The sequence below is a fragment of the Monodelphis domestica genome, chromosome 3, assembly GCF_027887165.1.
Source record: "Monodelphis domestica isolate mMonDom1 chromosome 3, mMonDom1.pri, whole genome shotgun sequence".
NCBI lineage: Eukaryota > Metazoa > Chordata > Mammalia > Didelphimorphia > Didelphidae > Monodelphis > Monodelphis domestica.
In genome coordinates this window covers 165,451,433-165,470,752 of record NC_077229.1, presented here as the reverse complement: position 1 = coordinate 165,470,752, position 19,320 = coordinate 165,451,433, and the positions used below count along the sequence as shown (strand labels likewise).

Here is a 19,320-nt window from a genome sequence, read left to right as displayed (position 1 = left end):
ACCTGATTTCATTATACCGCATTTTCTCATCTCCACTTTAATGGGAGTTAAATTTGAACTGGCTTGATTGGCTAATGCATTGGCCTATCAGAAAGAGCCCCGCCCCCTCTTCCCTTGCCTTCCTGAGTCTTCCTTCCTCTTCAACCATAGGCACAAAAATACCTTATGGCAAGTTTTTAAACTCCAAATTATGGGGGAGGTGTAGAGAAGAGGTCCCTGCCCACACCTGTTCCCCACTCTCTCCTCCCCTACCCTAAATGGCAAGCATCTCCTCTTTCCGAGCCAGCTCAGAGGGGGCCTGCAGCTCCCAAGGACTCAACAGCTTGGCCTCGGACTCTCAGAAATCGTCCTCAGGGACCTTGATTTTAGGCGCCCACGTGACCTATCATCCCTTTATTAAATTGCGACAGGGGCGGTGCCCGGGACAAGTAGGTCCACTCAGACCTTGGGTTTATACACTTTATACTCAGGGCTTTCCTTTCTGACCAGGTCCTTGGATTTTTTCCCCCAGCCCTTCCTCCCCACAGTAGCCCTTTGGCCCGGGTTTGTCAGGAGCTTCTAGAATAAACCCTTTAGTGCTCTTTACACCAGGCTTCCAGCCTTCCTGGCCATTTGGGGACCATGCAAAATGGGCTCCTCAGATCTCACCCCTGGGTGCTTATTCACCCTCAGGCCTCCTGCTCAGACCCTCAGGCTTCTCCCCAACCTAGCAGTCCAGGTCTGGCCAGCCTGGATTCCTTCCTTCTATTCCTATGCAGGCATGGCCTTCCCTTTTACTTCATGCCCTTCATAACTCCTCAAGCCCTGACACCAATCCAACCCATACCTCTAAGTAGAAACAGAAACTGAAAGGCATGAGCATGAACTAGAATGGACCCGGAAAAGGAAAAGGAATATAATCTCATTCCCAAGATAGCACCACAGTGGAGAAAAGTAGGAATGCACAGTCTGAGGGAAACGTATAGGTCCCCAAAGAAAGGCCACACTGGCCATTCAAGAAAGGCCACACTGGCCACGTGGGAAAGGAGATTGAGCTCCCCAAAATCCATACAGGCCCCTGGTGGAGATAGGAAGAAATGCCCAGTGGTCACTGGTAATGATATTCAGTAACCTTCTTCCTGAGAATAAGGTTTTAATGTCAGTGAAGAGGAAGAGATTGAAGTTAAATTCGAGGAAATGACTACCAGAATAAGGTCCTGGAAAGGCCAGGTAAATGGATAGAGCAGGAATATTTTGTTCCTTGAAGTATGAGATTGTGTCAGGTGGGTGATGCTGCTGAGAATTATCCAGTCAAAGAGCTGAAGAAACTATCATTGTGCAGCCTTGATGTCAGTGATGCAGATGGGCTATTTATTGAAAAGGAGAACAGGAGTAGATTTTGGAGGTTTAAGGAGAGAAGAAAAAGTATAGAATAACCATTGTGGGAAATAAGACAGGATAACAGAGTAATAGGAAAGGGAAGAAAGTAAAATAATGGGCAGAGTACTGATTTAAAGTCAGAAGACCTGATAAATCATGACTCTTCTTAACCATATGACTTTGGGATGTTATTTTACTTTGTTGACTCAGTATACTTAAATGTAAAATGATGGAGTTATATTATATATTAGATCATGTTGTTGTAGTTGAGGAGCAGGGAGGTCCTCCCTCAGGATTTACACAATATATTTAGAGTTGATGAGACCTTGGCCTTTCCTAATTGTTCCAGCACATTTTCCCTACACTAACTGCATTTGATCTGTTTTCACAATGTCCTGCCATTCCAGTGTCAGGCAACATCCAAAAGTACTCATGGTTCCCCCAACACATATAATTTCCAACCTACTTACCTAGCTCTGTAACCCTCACTGTCTGGTTTATTTGCCTCTTTTCCTACTGTATGTGTTTATCTCAAATGTACATTAGTTGTTTGCTTGTTGTCTCTCCCTTTAAACTGAAAGCTCTTCATTGAGGGCAGGGTTGTTTTTACCTTTCTTTATATCTTCAGCTCTTAGTTGAAACATATATAGTAAGTGCTTAATAAATGCTCTTGACTCACTGCTCAATATTGTCATCTCTTTAATGGAGGGCTTAAGGAATTGATCCACCTGGTAGTTTCAAATATAATTGGTAATATAACTTTGTGCTATACAAGGTTAATTGCTCAGGTGTACTGTTTCTCTTCACTGAGATGGCTGAACTTTCAAAGTATGCATTATTTTAGGTGAAACATTCTACTTATTTCAAATTAAGCAGCATTTCAAAAAACTAAAATTAGAATTCTTTTTTCATTCAGATTTTTAGAGCATAAAATATAATTGATGAAAATAGCAAAAAACCATAATTTTGGTGTGACAAATCAAAAACAAAAATTATGTTAAATTTCAAAATTCTACTTAAATTATGAAAATATTTAGAATTCCTTTTTCACTGGTCAATTAAATTGTGCTAAAATTTTGTATCACTTTACAGTCAATAATAAATTTTACATTACATATTAAGCATAATTTAAGCATTTGTGAAAAATAACACCTTTTTGATTATCCTTTATAGTGATAAAAACAAAAGAAGAACTAAAACAGTAAAGAAAACATTAGAACCCAAATGGAATCAAACATTCATTTACTCTCCAGTTCATCGGAGAGAATTTCGAGAACGGATGTTGGAGATTACTCTTTGGGACCAAGCTAGAGTTCGAGAAGAAGAAAGTGAATTTTTAGGAGAGGTATGTGAGATTATTTAAAAGCTTAAGCTGTTAATAACTTGTTGGAAAGTATAGTTATAAAAAGACCAATATATGAATTCTAAAACTTTTTAAAAGCTGAGGAAAAAAAGTATATTATCTTCATAATGAAAAGAGCTTCTAGAGATTTTTATTCCTATGTTTTTTGATTTGTCTTCAAAGCTGTTAAAATATCACAACTAAATGGTATGTTTCTAATTTGCTTCCTAAACTGGTATAAAAAATAATGTAGACAGTAAAATCTTTGTTTGGATTTAAATTCCATTTTATCTTTTTTCATTTTTTTGGTAAATTGCATTTTATTTTAATTGAATGAATACCATTTTTACCTGCTGGGGTCTTTTACATACCTTGATTTTTCAGAGTCATTTAAAATTATTTTTTAAAAACTCAAAACAAAACAAAATCCTAATGATATTGAATCGCTAAAATTTAGGTAAAGAACAGAGATTCAAAAGTATACTAATTGAACAGTGATTACTCATTGGAGTAAAGTGAGAAATCAGTTTTCACCATTTGGTGATTAGTTAAACAAAATTCAAGGAGAAATAAAACATTTTTGAAAAATGGAAATGATATTATTGTGTGGTTGCTTATTACTTCATGTATCCTGGCCAAATCAATTTTATTCAACAAAATCTTTTTAAGCACTTGCTACAAACAAAATACCAAGAGAAGAACTGAAGATACAAAGACAAAGTCGAAATAGCCCTAACTTTTGAGTTGCTTATAGTTGAATGAGAGAATATGTGTCAATAAATACATAGACACTAATACAAAATATATAGACATTAATACAAAAGGCTTCTAGTAAGAGGTGGTTCCTGGGCTCTGCTCTGAAAGATGCTATGAATTCTTTGTATCATAGGTCAGCAGGAAGTGCATGGGGGTGCACAAGAAAAAAGGGACAAAAGTGGGAGCTCTGCTTCACAGTCTTTAATACTCTCTATAAGGATAAAAACAGTTATATTTGTCTTTGCATTTTTTCCATGTAGGTGTCACCGTATAAAATGAGACTGAAAGCAGTGCTACACATTAAAAGAATATCTCTTTGATTTTTTCAGATCAATTGATTAATTGATTTAATTATTTTGAATTAAATTAACAAAAATTAATTTTAGTGGTTCCTATGATGGTTATAATTCTGTTACCCAGCTAGGAACATCTTCATTCCAGTATTACACAGAAACCCTCAATTATTTTTATCAGACAGGAGTACCCTGATATAACCATAAAGCATAATCAGAATCCATAGCAGGTATTTTTTGGTGTTCTGTAAATCTAATTGTGTTTTTTATAGGTTGAGGAAGTCATAGTGATGGTAAATAAATTGTATCTGTTGCATTCCTCTATCATAAATAAAAATAAAAATAAAATTCCCAATTATCTATCTCCCATAATATCTATTTAGAATTTTTGCTTTTTAAGAGTTTAACCAGTTTGCTATACAAGGTTAGGTGTTTCTTGATAAAACTTTTCACGTGTATGTTTTTTGTCACCTACTATATTTTAAACTATGTAGTATATACACTTATCAATATTTACTGAATGAATGAACTGAATTTTTTCTGACTACAAAAAGAAATATACTTTTATTTCCAATATTTCCCTAGTTGCAGATGCCAACTTATAGGCAATTCTAGTACAGAATTGGGAAAATAGCTTGATGACCCTACAACTTTAGGGGTCATTTCATTTTACCTTTCAGACCTTTCTAGGTGCCTGGAAAAAAGAAAGGGAAATAGTTCATTTTCCCTCCTGTCTCTCTTTGGACCACAAACAAGTATATATATTTTTTCTGCGATTATTTTTATTTTAATATTTCTTTACATAAGACTTCATTTCTTGTAATTGTTAACTGATTGCAATTGGGGGGAAATTATCATACTATTAATTTAAAATTTTGAACTTTTCTAGTATGCTAGTTAGAAACTGAAAGCTGAAAGTCTTACTTTGATATGTTAAAGATGTTTTATATTTTCCCCCATTTAAAAAATCTCCTTTAAAAGTCTTATTTTTCAATTACTGTAATTTTAAAAAAATGTATTCCAAAAGACATGCAATCATGTAAGAGAACTTATTTACTATTTCTATTTGCTTTTATAAAAACCGCTGTGCCTGTTACTTCTGTAGATTCTAATTGAATTAGAGACAGCACTATTAGATGATGAGCCTCATTGGTATAAACTGCAGACACATGATGTTTCTTCATTGCCACTTCCACACCCGTCTCCATATTTGCCACGCCGACAGCCCCATGGGGAGAGTCCAACACGAAGGTTGCAAAGTAGGTTTCAGTACTTTTTATTTGGATCTATATTATTTGGATATTTCTGAGTGTGAAATTTTATTAAGTTGTAAGATGCAAAATATTTTGTGGTTGTTTTATAGATTTATAATGCTGTATTCATGTTTACCATCAACTATGAACTCTTGAATTGTATAAAATTATGAAATTATGTTATATATATAACATTCATAGAATGCTTTTTCTGGTTGTTGGATTTTTTATCTATACCCCAAAAGAAACATATTTGATATGTTTTTAACTTTAGCATTTGAAGTCTTAAGTACAATAATAATTTAAACTAATCTAGTACTTTATTCACAAGAGCTTTTTATACAGATGGATATGTACTAGTTTGGGGTTTCACCTATAGAAATATTTATTCCTTTCCTTTTGTTCCTTGCATATAACCCTTGAACAGTAACTATATAGTTATTACAGTATTTTCAAAGACTATTTCCAGTATAGATGAAGTTGTTTTAGTCATAATAAATAATCCTATCTCTTAATTTAAGGTAGAAACTTCCTCTTGAAGATATAGACATTTAGAAACAAGTATCCATCTTCATTGTAAAGTAAAAATACTTTTCTTAATGAGGCTGTTGTGTTGTTAGCATGTAGTAGGTTGATTATTTCAGACTGGGTCTAAATGCATCACTGCATCTAAGTGGATTTGATATAGAATGTTCTCAACTATATGGGTTTGGTGACTTGATTTTGAAATTTCTGGAGAATTTAGCCAAAATTCATAATTATTTATTTATTTGTAAACCATAATGAACATTTGTTAATTTATGGTGGGAGATATAATTGGAAATTGGATAGATAACTATGACTCTTAATTTCTAGGCAATCACTTCCTTCTGAGTAGGTGGGTAAACTGAGGAAAAATAAATGCTGACTCAAAACCATGTTTGATATAATGGAATCAGAGTATAGGAAGTTTGATAATCTTGAGAAAAGTTTCATAAGGATCTACCATAGTAGAGCCTACAAATCAGTACACCTTTGAGAATATTCACATCCACTAAATTCAGTATTTCTGCCTTTTTTTCAAAGTGCTAAATGAACACAGACCCTTTCTAACTTGCCAGATTGTCTCTTTCTAGACTCCCCAAACACCATTCAGCCTCCAATTAACATTTGCCACTACAACTTGCCCCTATGGTATGTTTGCAAAACTTTGGGGATTAACATTCATGTTACTTTAATTATTTTTTAAGGTGATGACTTTCTGGTGCCTTATTTTCATTAGCAAACTATCTCCAAATCAAATTGTTTAATGGATTGACATTAGAATACTGACACTTCTGAACCTATATTTCAGAGTTATGGCTTAACACTTGAAATATTAAGACATTATTTATTTAATGCAACTATTTCTAGAATAGAAGATTAAAACATATATATGTATATATATATATACACACACATAAATGCACATTTATGCAAATATATGTAATTGTTAAAAATACTCTCATAGCATCTCGGTAAACTGTAAACCAGTAGGTGGATGTTTGTTGTGAGTATGAATAAAGATTTAGGGCTTAGAGCTGGTTATTAGGACTCTGGACAATAAGTATAAAAGGACAATCATGTTTATTTATGCAATCCTCATTAATGATAGGAAGACCACTTCTTTAGGACTATACTCTATATAGGAAACAATCAAATATATACATGTTGTAAATTATATATGTAGGGATAGTTATGTGGCTCAGTGGATACAGAGCCAGGCTTGGAGTTGGAAGGATTTGGGTTCAAATCCAGCTTCAGACATTTCCTAACTGTGTGACACTGGATAACCCCAATTACCTAGCCCTTCTCCTTGGGAACCAATACTTAGTGTCTAGTCTGAGAAAAAAGGAAGGTATATAAAATAAGAAAATAAAAATTATCTATGTGAATTAAGAACTTGGTTGATTGTATATTAGGAAGAAAGACATCATCAATGAATACTCAATATTTACCATGAACAATTAAACTATGTTATATAGTTCTCGTAATTCAAGATTAAATTATCTAAAGAAAAAATCTTTATTTTCCTATATAAAAGCTAAAACTTGGGCTGTAGAGATTATGTGAAGTTGAATTTTTAAGATAAGTAAATGAGTTTGATGAAAATTACTTTATTTCTATATTTATATTTTTAAGAGATTTCAAATTTTACTTTTTTGATATCAACATGAATTATATGTGATTTTTACAAATATATTGTATATATATATTGTAAATTCATTTTTTAAAGATTCATTATATTGTAATGAGCTTCAATACAAAAATCTTTTCTTTGTGAGATAACATGAGATCCTGCTAACATTTATAATCTTTGCATTGGTGGTTCAAACAGGTATTAATAAAAGAAAAAAAATTTGTAATAGGCAAGTGCCTTTTCCAAGTGACAAAGAAAGGAGTGCTTCAAATATTAATACAATTATGGGGATAGTCATGTACTCTAAATATCTGGGTATAAACAATTAGATTGTGGACAAGTTAGAATTGTAATGAATATGGAGATTTTTTATAGCCTACTTTTATATTTTTCAAGATATGCATGTTCACTGACAACAGAGGGTAATTATAATTGTGGTGCTGTTGAGGAATATGAGAAACAACTGGAAATTTTCAGGAAGAGCTAACTCATAGCATTTTAAAGTAATAATCACTAAGACTGCTTTGGGATTTTGAAATTATTAAAATGTCTAATTCTTGAACTGGTGTTTTTTTCAAATGTTGAATTTTCTTTAGTGTATTATCTGATTTTTTTGATTCATTAAAAGGATCATTCATGATATTGAATTCAGTAAACACTGCTTAACTCTGTTATGGGTGCAAGATACTATAAAAACTACAAGTCACTGAAAGTTTGGAGCTACATGTTTGCATGTCACTCAGTATTAGTTTGAAGTGTATCACCTATATCACCCACTTTTACAACCTTTTTATTTCTTCCAGTATGTATAATATCTTTCAGCTTCACAGCCATATATCAGAGAGATATCAAAACACCCAGTGCAATACTCTCAAGTGTGTCTGAACTATATTAAAATATAATTGGGAAATATTTAACAGAATAAATAAAAATATGATAGAACACAAGTGTGGTTTTCTGAGTGAATATGTGGCCTCAGGCCACATTGTGTGTGATTTAGTATCCTACATTTGTATTTGAGTTAAACAACACAGTTCTAAGAGAATGTTTTGGTATCATTTATATACTTATTTAGGCAACTGGGGTTTTCATAGTTGTTCTTTAAAAAGTCTCAGATCAAGGATAATTGAAGACATCATATTTCTTCATCTTTGCCACAATGTTTATTCTGAAGAGTTTTTTTAATAAGTAAATTTTAAACTTAAGAAGTTTATAAATGCCACACTGTGGTAAATATCCCTCAGAAAGTCCAGGAGGGTTTTATTTTTTTCCAAAAATGAAGTGATTTGAGTTTTATTAAATAGTCTATACATTTTCCATTTATCAGCAAACACTTAGTACTATTAAATTTGCCTAATAGTGCTAGTATTTTTTATTGGATGAATGTCAATAGCATTAGTTGAATTTCTGTTCATTTTTCAAGCAACCATTTTTATAAGAAAATTATTATTCAGCTCTTTTTTCTGTTAATGGAAATAACTTTTTTTTGTATTTAGAAAAATTAATTCAGTAGTAATTTATGAAATATCTGTTATGTATAGAGCATTATGTTAGGCATTAGAAGAGATATAAAGATCTAATAAATCATGGGACCTCACCACATGAATATTATAATGTAAAAAATGTATAGCATATAAGCAAATATTTATTAAATCAGCCCTATTTAAAGTCCATCCTTCTGCTCTTTATTAAAAATTCTTTCTAGAGCTTTCCAAATAAATAGTTAGGACTCTTATTTCATTTATTTTGCCACTTAATTGGTTAAGGGCTGGTGGTTCAGTGTAGCAGTAGAAACAAATGGACAAGAAATTTTGGATTTAGTTTTAAAGAATGCTTCATGGCATTTGGTAAAAAAAAATATTCCTCAAACACAAATTCATTTTCTAGAGAGACAGCATATAATCCTAAAATTATATTTTTTCAGAGAGTAGTCCTATTTGGTTGGAATTTGGAATATGTGATGAAGCTGGAAAAGATATATTGGAACCAGATTGTGGAGAACCTTGAGTGATCTTGATCAGGAATTTATGCTTTATTTGGTAAGCAGTGGGAAGCCCTGAAGGTTTTTTGTTTGTTTGTTTCTTTGCTTTTTTATTTTTATTTTTTAGTAAGTCACTTACAGGTCAAGGACTTTATGTAAGGAAGATTAGCCATCAGTGATTAGAATGGATTTGTAAAGGAAAAACGAGAGGCAGGAAGATATAGGTAAGAAAACAGCTCGTCTAGGTAAGAAGAGATCAGGACTTAAGTACAATGATGGATACAGTGGAAGTTGACTTGATAAGACTTGAGAATTGATTAGACTTTTGGGATATGTACTATAGAATTAACAAAGATGTCCCCAAAGTTATGAACCTTTGTTAATTGAAGAATATTGCAAACATTAATAGAAATAAGGAAATTAAAGGGAGGGGGAAACTTTTTAGGGAAGATAAAGAATTAAGTTTTGTACATGTTAAGAGTGAGTGAGTATCAACATATCTTGGAATATGAGATTTCCAGGGAGCATATATTTAATATTCAGTTGCATAGATTTGATAATTAAAGCTTTTAGAGTAGATGAGATCTCCAAGGAAGAGAACATGTTCAGAGAAAGAGCTCAAGGAAAGAACTTGGTGGACACCCTTATTAGGGGATGAGAAGAAGAAAAAGAATTAGCCACAGAGACAGAAGGAACAGTAAGAGATAAAAATAAGGAAAACCTTTACAGTTTACTATCAAAAGTAAGTGAGGTGATACTATCCAAAATGAGGACATATTCCATGGTTAATACATGCCACAGACAGGTCAAGAAGAATCAGGGCAGAAAAATTACCTTTAAATTTATTGGGCAGGAGGACATTAGTGACCATGGAGAGAAAGATCTGTTTTAGTTGACTAGTGGGAATAGTAGTCAGATTACAAGAGGTTGAGGAGTATTTGGTTGGTGAAAAGTGGAGTTAGGATTATATATGTGGACCTAAATGCCACCTCTTAATTTGACCAATAAAGAAATTTAGGCCCCACATGGCAAAATGACCATTTACACATGGTAGTAAACAGGAGAGTTGGGAGTCAAACAAGTCCTATCACCTTATTCCAAGTTCAATATTCTATCTATAGGACCATATAAAGATTAGTTTTTATACAGCCTTGGCAATAAAGATTTAGGGAAAGATAGGATAGTAGCTCAAATCAGTGTCTAAGTCTAAGGAAAATTTTGTTTTTTCATTAAGATAGGGGAGACCTGAATATACCTTTAAAATGAAAAATAGAAGATGTATTAAAAGGAAGGGGTGTAAGAAGATTGGAAAAGAGCCAGACTTTGCAGAAATTGAAATGCTATACAAAGGATTTCATGTTTTATCTTAGAGGTAACAGAAAGCCATTGGAGTTTATTGGAGAGAAGACAGAGAGAGAGAGAGAGAGAGAGAGAGAGAGAGAGAGAGAGAGAGAGAGAGAGAGAGAGAGAGAGAGAATTTTAGAATAAAGTGGTCAGACCTCCACTTTGCGGAAGATCATTTTGGCAGCCAAGTAGAAGATGCTTTATAGAGTGAGGAGAGACCTGAGGTAGGGTGAGCGATTCAAAGGCTTTCACCGTAATAGAGGTAAGAGGTGATAAGGGCCTGAACTAAGGTAATTGTTAAATGAGTAGAGAGAAGACATATATGAGAGATTTTGTAAAAATAGAAGTAACAAAAGTTGGAGGATGGATTTGTGAAGAGATAATGTAGAGACTAGAATGATGTCCATTTTACAAACCTGGGTGACTGAAAAGATGATGGTGCCTTTGACAGTAATAAGGAAGTTATATGAAGAATTTCAGGTGATGATAATGAGTTGTTTTGAATATGCCGAGTATAATATGCCTTGAAGAGTTGTTGTGAGGTTAAAAATGAGACAATATTTGTAAATCACTTAACATAATGCCTAGCACAAATTAGATCCTTAATAATAAATGATTATACATTCCTCTGTAGTATATACTTATCAAAACAGGCATTTATTAAAGCAGGAATAGGGCACAGGACAAAAACCAGGTTTGGATATATAGATCTAAGAGTCATTTGCATAGAGATAGCAAGTAAACTTATGGGAACAGATGAATTCAACATATGAGATAAATATAGAGAGAAAGTATAGAGAGAAAGGAAATGAGGACCCAGAAGAGAGCCTTTGATTCACCCAGTTGGAGGACTTGGGATAGATTTAAATCTAGCAAAGGGTATTGAAAAGGAATCTGCAGATAAGTTACTTGGTCAGAAGAATGCCAGGAGAAATCATTGTCATGAAAACACAAAGAGATGAGAATATGTAGGAACAGAAAGGATTTAATAGTGTCAGATGTTTCAAAGTGATGAAAAACGATAAGGATCAATAAAAGGTCATTGGATTTGGCAAGTAAGAAATTAGTGGAAGCTCTAGAGAAAAAATCATTTTAATGATGAAATTGGAATACTGATTATAGAGAATTAGAAGAAAGGCATAGACAAACAGTAGGGGTATTTTTTCAAGAGTTGTCTGAGAAGAGTTGAAGATATATAGTTTAGAAGAATGAATAGGAGCTGATGATAGTATTTTAAGGATGGAAGAGTCTTCATATTTGTAGGCAATAGTGAAGGAACTGATATATAGAGAAAGCTAATAAAGAGAATGAATAATGCTCTAAGGCTTTCTTCTGGGGCAAGTGAGAAGTGATAGGCTCAAGAGCACATATAAAGTTGGCACTTGTAAAGGAGATTACAGTAAAGGAAGAGATACTGGAGGAAGTTTTCAGGGGGATGAGGGATGTGGAAAAGTGATGGGGAGAATTTAGGGTAAATAACCATGAATTTATTTGGTGAAGTATAAATCAATATCTTGAAATGCAAGAGAGGGATAGTGTCATATTGGAGGCTTAAGTAAAGAAGAGAAGGTTTAGAACACCATCGTGGTGAGTGGGATAGAAAATTAAGAATGGAGCAGAAGAAGAATTGCTTTTGAGATTAGATAACGCAAATTTGTTGGGGACCCAATGAGCAGAATTATGACTTCCTCCAAATTTAATCAGTAACACACAGCCAGGAGTAAAGATGCAGGTGGTCAAGGTGGTCAGGGTTGGGCTTTGATGAAGCGTTGGTGGCCATAGGACAAGGAATAAAAGAATTGGAGAGAAGATATAGTTAAACTGGTTCATCAACCAAGTTAAGATTGGGAAGGAAGGAGGGTGAAACCAGGTTAGAGGCAAGGGGAAATTCCTGAGGAATGAACCTTTTGGAGGTAATAGTAAGTCTAAAAAATAAATTTATGAGTAATAATTATAAGTAGAGCCATAAATTTAAAGATAGAAGAAATCTGACTTCAAATCTGGTACTCTATCCACTCTACCAGTTAACTATCTTAAAGAAGAATGATAGTGATAGAAGAATTTAAGTGTTCTTGAACAAGTGAACAAGTGAAACATTTGATTGGATTGATTGGAAGATCAAGAGTACAACCACCCTTATATATAGCTGAGATGAGATGGAATGGAAGAGTAGGTAAAAGGAAATTGAGTAAACTAAAGAATTGGGAAGTTAATGTATTTTATTCAATATCAGTATATGTAAATTCAAGTTGCATAGTATGAGGGAAGGAGTGGAGAACAATGATTTAAAAATGGATTCTGAAAAAAGAAAATGCTAAGGGTGGTTTGATATAATTAACCTTGAGGATCTAAATTTATCAATTTGAAGAGAGTGAACCTCAAAACAGGAGAAGTTGAGAGGGAGGATAGGTATTGTTAGATAATTAAACGAAATATGGAGAAAGTTACCAGGGATATTAGAACAAATGAATAAAACACTTTTGAAATTAGTTTTAAAATAACAGATACTTTTACTGAATTTAAAAGAGGTTAGCAAAATCATTTATTTTAGTTAGAAATGCTTTAATTTCATAATTTAAAATTCATTGTTAACACAATAGAAATGTTTTGGTTTTATACAGTAGTGAATGTCTTTAAAATTCAGTTTATATACTATTCCTAGAACTCTGAATCAAGATGATTTTTTTTTATTTTTGGAGGATCTTTTTTCACTTGGATTATAACATGGGCCAATAGACACAATTTTAGAAAATTATAAATAATCTGAACCTACAAAATTATTGGATTGGAACCTACAAAATTTTGCAGTGTTTAGAAATTATATGGAACTACCATTTAAAGAATTAATTTACTGTATTTCTAATTCTGCACCTTCCTCAATTTCTATCTCTATGCAACCACAGTGTCAAATTAAATTATAAAGAGCACAAACTTACATTGAGGGTGATATTTATAGATAATGAAAAAAGTACTGGATTTGAAGTCAAGATTAACAGGGGTATTCTAGTTTTGGAACTATCTATGTGATCTTGAGTTCCTCATTAGTAAACAACCACCAGCATTGCTTTAAAGTTTGCAAAGGCTTTATAAAAATTATTTAATTTTTCATTGTGATAACTGGAAGGTAGATACTATTATTATCCCCATTTTACAGCTGCAGAAACAAAGGCAGACAAATTAAAGGCTTTCCATTAGTCACACAAGTAGTAAATCATACTTAAGTACACAGGTAAGCTAAATTGCAACTCAGTCTTCTTTTTTCTTTTTTTTTTTTGAAACTCAGTCTTCTTGTATCCTAGGACTAGTGTTCTAATCAAAGTGCCACCTAACTGTAAAAATGAAGAGATTGGACTAATCTGATCTGAAAGATACTTGCAGCTATAAATCTTGATCATTTGATAGAAATCTTTTGAAAAAAGAAATTCTGAATTTGTTTTTATGTGATATAATAGACTCTAAAATACAGAATAATTATAGTACTTAATTTGAGTTATAAGTTAAGAAGTATGTTTACTAGCATAAGCACTACATAATAATTTGGGGGCAAATACCATTGAAAATACTGAAATAGATTTTATGCTCAGATTTACCTAGGCAGAGTAGACCTCCGAGAGGGAAAATTTGGGATACAAGGTTACTTACGGGGAGAGACCGTGAGAAAATCAGACAAAAATCATAGGACAGACCCATCCACCTAGGAATATACAAATCTGTTACAGTTAAGAATATTCAGGAAATTGACTAATAGGACAGCTAGTAGAATATGAAGAAGAAAATTGTGAAAGCACACCATCTCGTATCATTCTATTTTACCTAGTTATTCCTCTTTAAATAGTTGCTACATTGAGTTGTTTCTACCCACTGAAGAACTTTCAGCATTATGCAGCACCTTTTAAATTTCACTGCCTCGTTGCAAAAGTACAGTTACCCCATCCTAGTTATTCTCATTTTGAGATATATCACAAGGTATATGTTCTATAAATATCGCTGAATAAATGAAAATTTTATTTCAGATTGTTTCATTATAGATAATATTTTTCTTCAACAGAAATAGTTTTAATAGAGTAATCACAATGCTGTCTCAAAAATAGATAATATAGAACCCTTGGGACTATGCATAAAATGAATGTATTTAACAACAAAAGTAGTTTTTAAAGTCATTTGTGGACCTTTGTAACAGAGTTTGTATTTGGCTATTTTTTCCAAGTAACACAGTGGTTACATACAAATAATTTCAGCTATTTTAACCTAGTTTCTGCAAGATCTGAAATAGGTACAACACAAAAGTTTTTCATTCTGTATTTAAAACATTCATAAATGTCTCTAAAGTATTCTTCAAAAAAAGACATTATGAATGTCATAGTTTTATCATCATATAGCATTACATAGGCTGTTACATGTCAACTGTTACATACGAGAACAATCTTATGGACATAGCTGTTTGTTATTAATACTCGTTTTTAAAGGAATATGATCATCAGGTAAGTTTTTTCCATTTTTATTAGACCTGAATTTTAGTCATGTTATATTGGCATGTTTTTTTAATGTTGCTTCTCAGTATACAAATATAAGTAATATAATTTATTATACATGGATCAGTTATTAAATCCTTTAACAAAAAGGCATTTAACATGATACAGGGATGTTCAGTTTTACTCTTTTGAAATACTGAAATAATATTAATAAAAACTATTTAGATATTCATTCTTTTGATGCATAAAATGCCACATTAAGAAAAAAGTTTAGCTGTATTTGTAATTAGACACTCTTTTTGTTCATGAGAGATATCCTAGCATGTTCAAGTTTATTTGTGTAAAAATTACACATTTATAAAATATATACTGAAACAATCTTTTTTAAATCACAATTTTGGATCATCTCTGATACATTACCAACTTTGTCACCCTGAACAAGTCACTAAACTGAATGTCTTATACAGTTCTGTAACACTATACATTTCAGAGAAGATGCTGACCTGTATGGGTAAAGAGAGTTTTCTCATCCAGGAGTTCTATATACCAAATGAAGTTATAGGGCCGATCTAATTCCCTGTTCTCAATTTGGAGACATTAGGGACAATTAGATTTATATTTGATATTAACCATTAAAGATAATCAAATATGTTTGCTGAAAACCAGAATTAACCACATGAAGTGAATTTTGTTATTTTTTAGATGCAGTGATAGGCTTTTTAAAAAAACATTATGATATATCCTTTTTTGTAAGTATTAAAATATTTATGCTAATTGTCCTAAAGTGTTTACTGTTTTCCCTAGGAAAAAAATCCCCACTAATTACCTTTGTTAGAGGAAATAGAAATAACTTTTTGTTTCTACCTGCAGCTATAACCCAAATTAATCATTAATTAATTTATGTACATAAATTAAAGCCATAACCCAAATTAGTCAAAATGAGTGATTTTATCAGTATATAATATAAACATATAAGACTTTATTTCTAAATTATCTAAATAAAATCAGAATCATGTCATGAATTCCTACAAATTCTAAATTCTCTCAAAATTACAATTTGTTCATTTAAGATTTAATTGAGTAATGAATTCTTAAAAGAGAAAATTTCCATGTGAATTTCTTTATCATTTGGATATATGATTTTATTGTCTCATGAAAAGTATTGGCTTAGTTCCATACCTCTGGAATAGTGTTTAATTACTTTTAGCCACACTGTGTAGTATGCTACTCTAATATCCTTGTGGCATAAAAGGTAATTCATTAATGTATGTGCCTAATTTATAGACAGACTGTGTAAATACCATTGGTATTCAGTTTTATTAATATTTTGCTTTATTTAAGAAATCTCATTGCTATTTATATATAGTAAAACCTCATTAAATTGTGCCCCATTGATTTATATTTCATAATAAATTATACAATATGTAGGCAATTCTAATTGAATAAATATGTGTAAATATGATTTGTTAAAAAAATTTCAAGGCTTAAAGCTACACAAAATAGAACAAAGTATAGTCAGTTACTTTTTTTCAAAAGATTAAAGAAATTAAAGATTCTTTCATTTTCTCTGTGTTAAAATATATAATATGGAAATGCAAATCAATGATTATATAAGACTATTCTTAATTTCAAATTTTCATTTTCATTAATTTATTTGAAAGTTCCACAGTTTTCCTGAACATATTTTTCATTTGAACTCTTCACTAATATAGATGACAAATTTTACTATAGTTTTTTTAAAATTAGGGAGTTTTTACATTTTTTAAAAATGGATACAGTGAATTATATAAACCATATAATTAAATTCTCAGGTAATAAACAGAGATTAGTTTCTGAACATCCCTGTTGCATGTAGAGATTTCATGTATTTTTCCTGACATCATTTCATTTTAACATTTGTTTTCCAGATAAAGGCTTTTATTCATATAATTCAGGTAAATTTGTAGCATGCCCCATATTTTGAATGCATGCATATAAATGAACAGTTTAGTTTGGCGTTGCTGTTATTGTGCATGTTTGGGCTATTAAGCATATGTTAAAATCCTAAACATTTCCATTTCCTTTGTCAGCCTCTAGAAAATTTTTACTAGTTTTATGTTTTTATCTTTCTTATCTAGCTACTGAAAGCTATTTGATGAATTCCATGATATATTTCAGTGGGTTTAATGGTATCTCTTATGCCTATATTTCTGACAGGAGTGAATTGTAGTATAAGATGTTTAAGTTCCTCAGATATATCAAATATATGTAATCAGTGCATCTTTGTTGTTACTGTCTATTATCTTTTTAATAAGGCTAATGACACATAGAAATATTAATTAAATATAGCTAAAACCATAGTGTCCAAATTGAGTGTGCTATATTTTTTGAAGAAAAAAAGAAAGGATTTTCTTTTCTTTTTCACTGTTATGTGGATTTTAAATATACTAAACTCCCAAAGAACACACACCTTACACCAACTTAAAGCTAGGCTAAAATAAATAACATCTAAGTTATGCAGGAGCCCACTGGGGACTTTACCAGACCACAAAAAAGCTTTTCTTTTGATAACTTCTTTAAGACATGTCTCTCTTAATTATCTTTTAGTTATGATTAATGAATGTTACATTCTATATCAGAGAAGCACTGCTAAGAAAGTAATTAAATGGAAAGGCCTCTAGTTGCCAAATGAAACTAATTACTTATTTATATGAGCTTTAATATTACCTTCTTTTGTGCCATTTTTGTTGATGTTAGTTAGTTTGTCTAAGACTTATGTCAATATCATTATTTCAGCTTTTATTTTTATATATTCTTACATTTCTATTTAAGTTGACTTATAGCTCTGAGAGCATAGGAAGAAAATAATAGCATCTGTTTAAAATAAGAATGCTTTCAGTTAAGAACAAAGCAACATGTTTTCTTTCACTGATTATCAGTTTCTGTGGGTTTAATTACTGACTTTATGTATATATCCAACCTTAGTCTCTGTCCTTTATTTGGTTCCCGTTTCACCATTTGCCTCTTGTAAACTGGTTATCCCATAGACATCTCATCTCAAAATGTCCAAAAATTGAACTTGCTATATTTTCCTCCACACATCCCACTTCTGCATGTTCCTATTTTTGTTAAAAACAGTACTATCCTTCTAATTATCCACATTTACAACCATGGCACCTGCCTTATTTTCTTAATCTTTTACTTTAATTATTTCTATCCCTATAGCATTTTTTTATATTTTACCCTTTCCTGATGATACTCATATGGCTACCACCTTCATTCTGACCCTCATTTCCTACCTTCAGACTATTTCAATAATCTCTTACTTGGTCTTATTTCCTCATGTCCCTCCCCTCACCAATCCATCTTCAACAGATCTGCAAAAGCAATCTTATTAAAGTGCAGGTCTGATTATGTCAATCTCCTATTCAATAATAGATAATAATAGTAACACAAATATATAATTTAATAATATAAACATTTTATTTCTAAGGTCAAATACAAGTTCTCCTATTTGATATTTTTAGACCTTTACCACTAGGTTCCCACATTTCTTTTCAGCTTTCTTATGCATTGTTCCTCTTCATACTATTTAATACACTCAAATTGCTCTCCTTACTATTCTTCATACATGACACTCTATATCCCTTTCTTGTGCTTTTGTACTGGCTACTTCCCATGTCTGGAATATTCTCTTTTAACGTATCTATTTCTGCTAGTGCTTTCACCTTAAAATCACTTTGTACTTTACAGGATTATAAATTTAGAGATGGGAGAGGACTTTGAAAGCCATCCAGCCCCTACTCTTCCCATTTTAGAGATTAAGAACTGAATCCCAGAGAAGTTAAACAATTTGTCACACAACTAGTATCTGAGGCAATATTTAAACCCAAATATTCTTGGTTTCAAGTCCAGGGCTCTTTCCAATTTACTGGATTATCTTAATGATTTTTTTTTGTTTGTAATGCTGCTTATCTCAATAGACTGTATCTTCCATAGGAGTTCAGAGGAGTTGCTTAGTTTTGGTTTCTGGGAAGCTTTTACAGAATATAACCCATTAGGGCACAGGATCTGCTCATAGGAGGCCAAGTAATTTGAATATCCTAACTGAAAAGAATTTTTTAAATCATCTAAGGGAAACTGCTCACTAATAATAGCTTCAACCACCTAGCATACAGTTTTTTTTTAAGTTTTCTGGCCTACTTAGAGTAAACTAATAATTAGCAGCATTCTGTGGCAATTTGGGATAGACAAGTATCACCTTTAATGGGAAAACAGAAGGGTGGAGAAATAATTAAATGAGGGAAAACAAGAGCCTCCTGTAGGAATAGTTGATATTCAACTTGCAGAATTTGTCATCAGAATGATGTTCCCTGGTAAAAG

At 32.0% G+C, this 19,320-nt stretch overlaps 1 protein-coding gene across 38 annotated transcripts in view; it reads left to right on the top strand.

The window, feature by feature from the left end:
* RIMS2 (regulating synaptic membrane exocytosis 2) overlaps nt 1-19,320 on the top strand; it is an 821,462-nt gene that overhangs the window by 476,478 nt on the left and 325,664 nt on the right. For all 38 annotated transcript variants that reach the window (XM_056823206.1, XM_056823209.1, XM_056823211.1 and 35 more), the window contains 2 exons: nt 2,533-2,704; nt 4,856-5,009. In XM_056823206.1, coding sequence (XP_056679184.1) covers nt 2,533-2,704; nt 4,856-5,009 — 326 coding nt within the window. The remainder of the gene's footprint in view (nt 1-2,532; nt 2,705-4,855; nt 5,010-19,320) is intronic.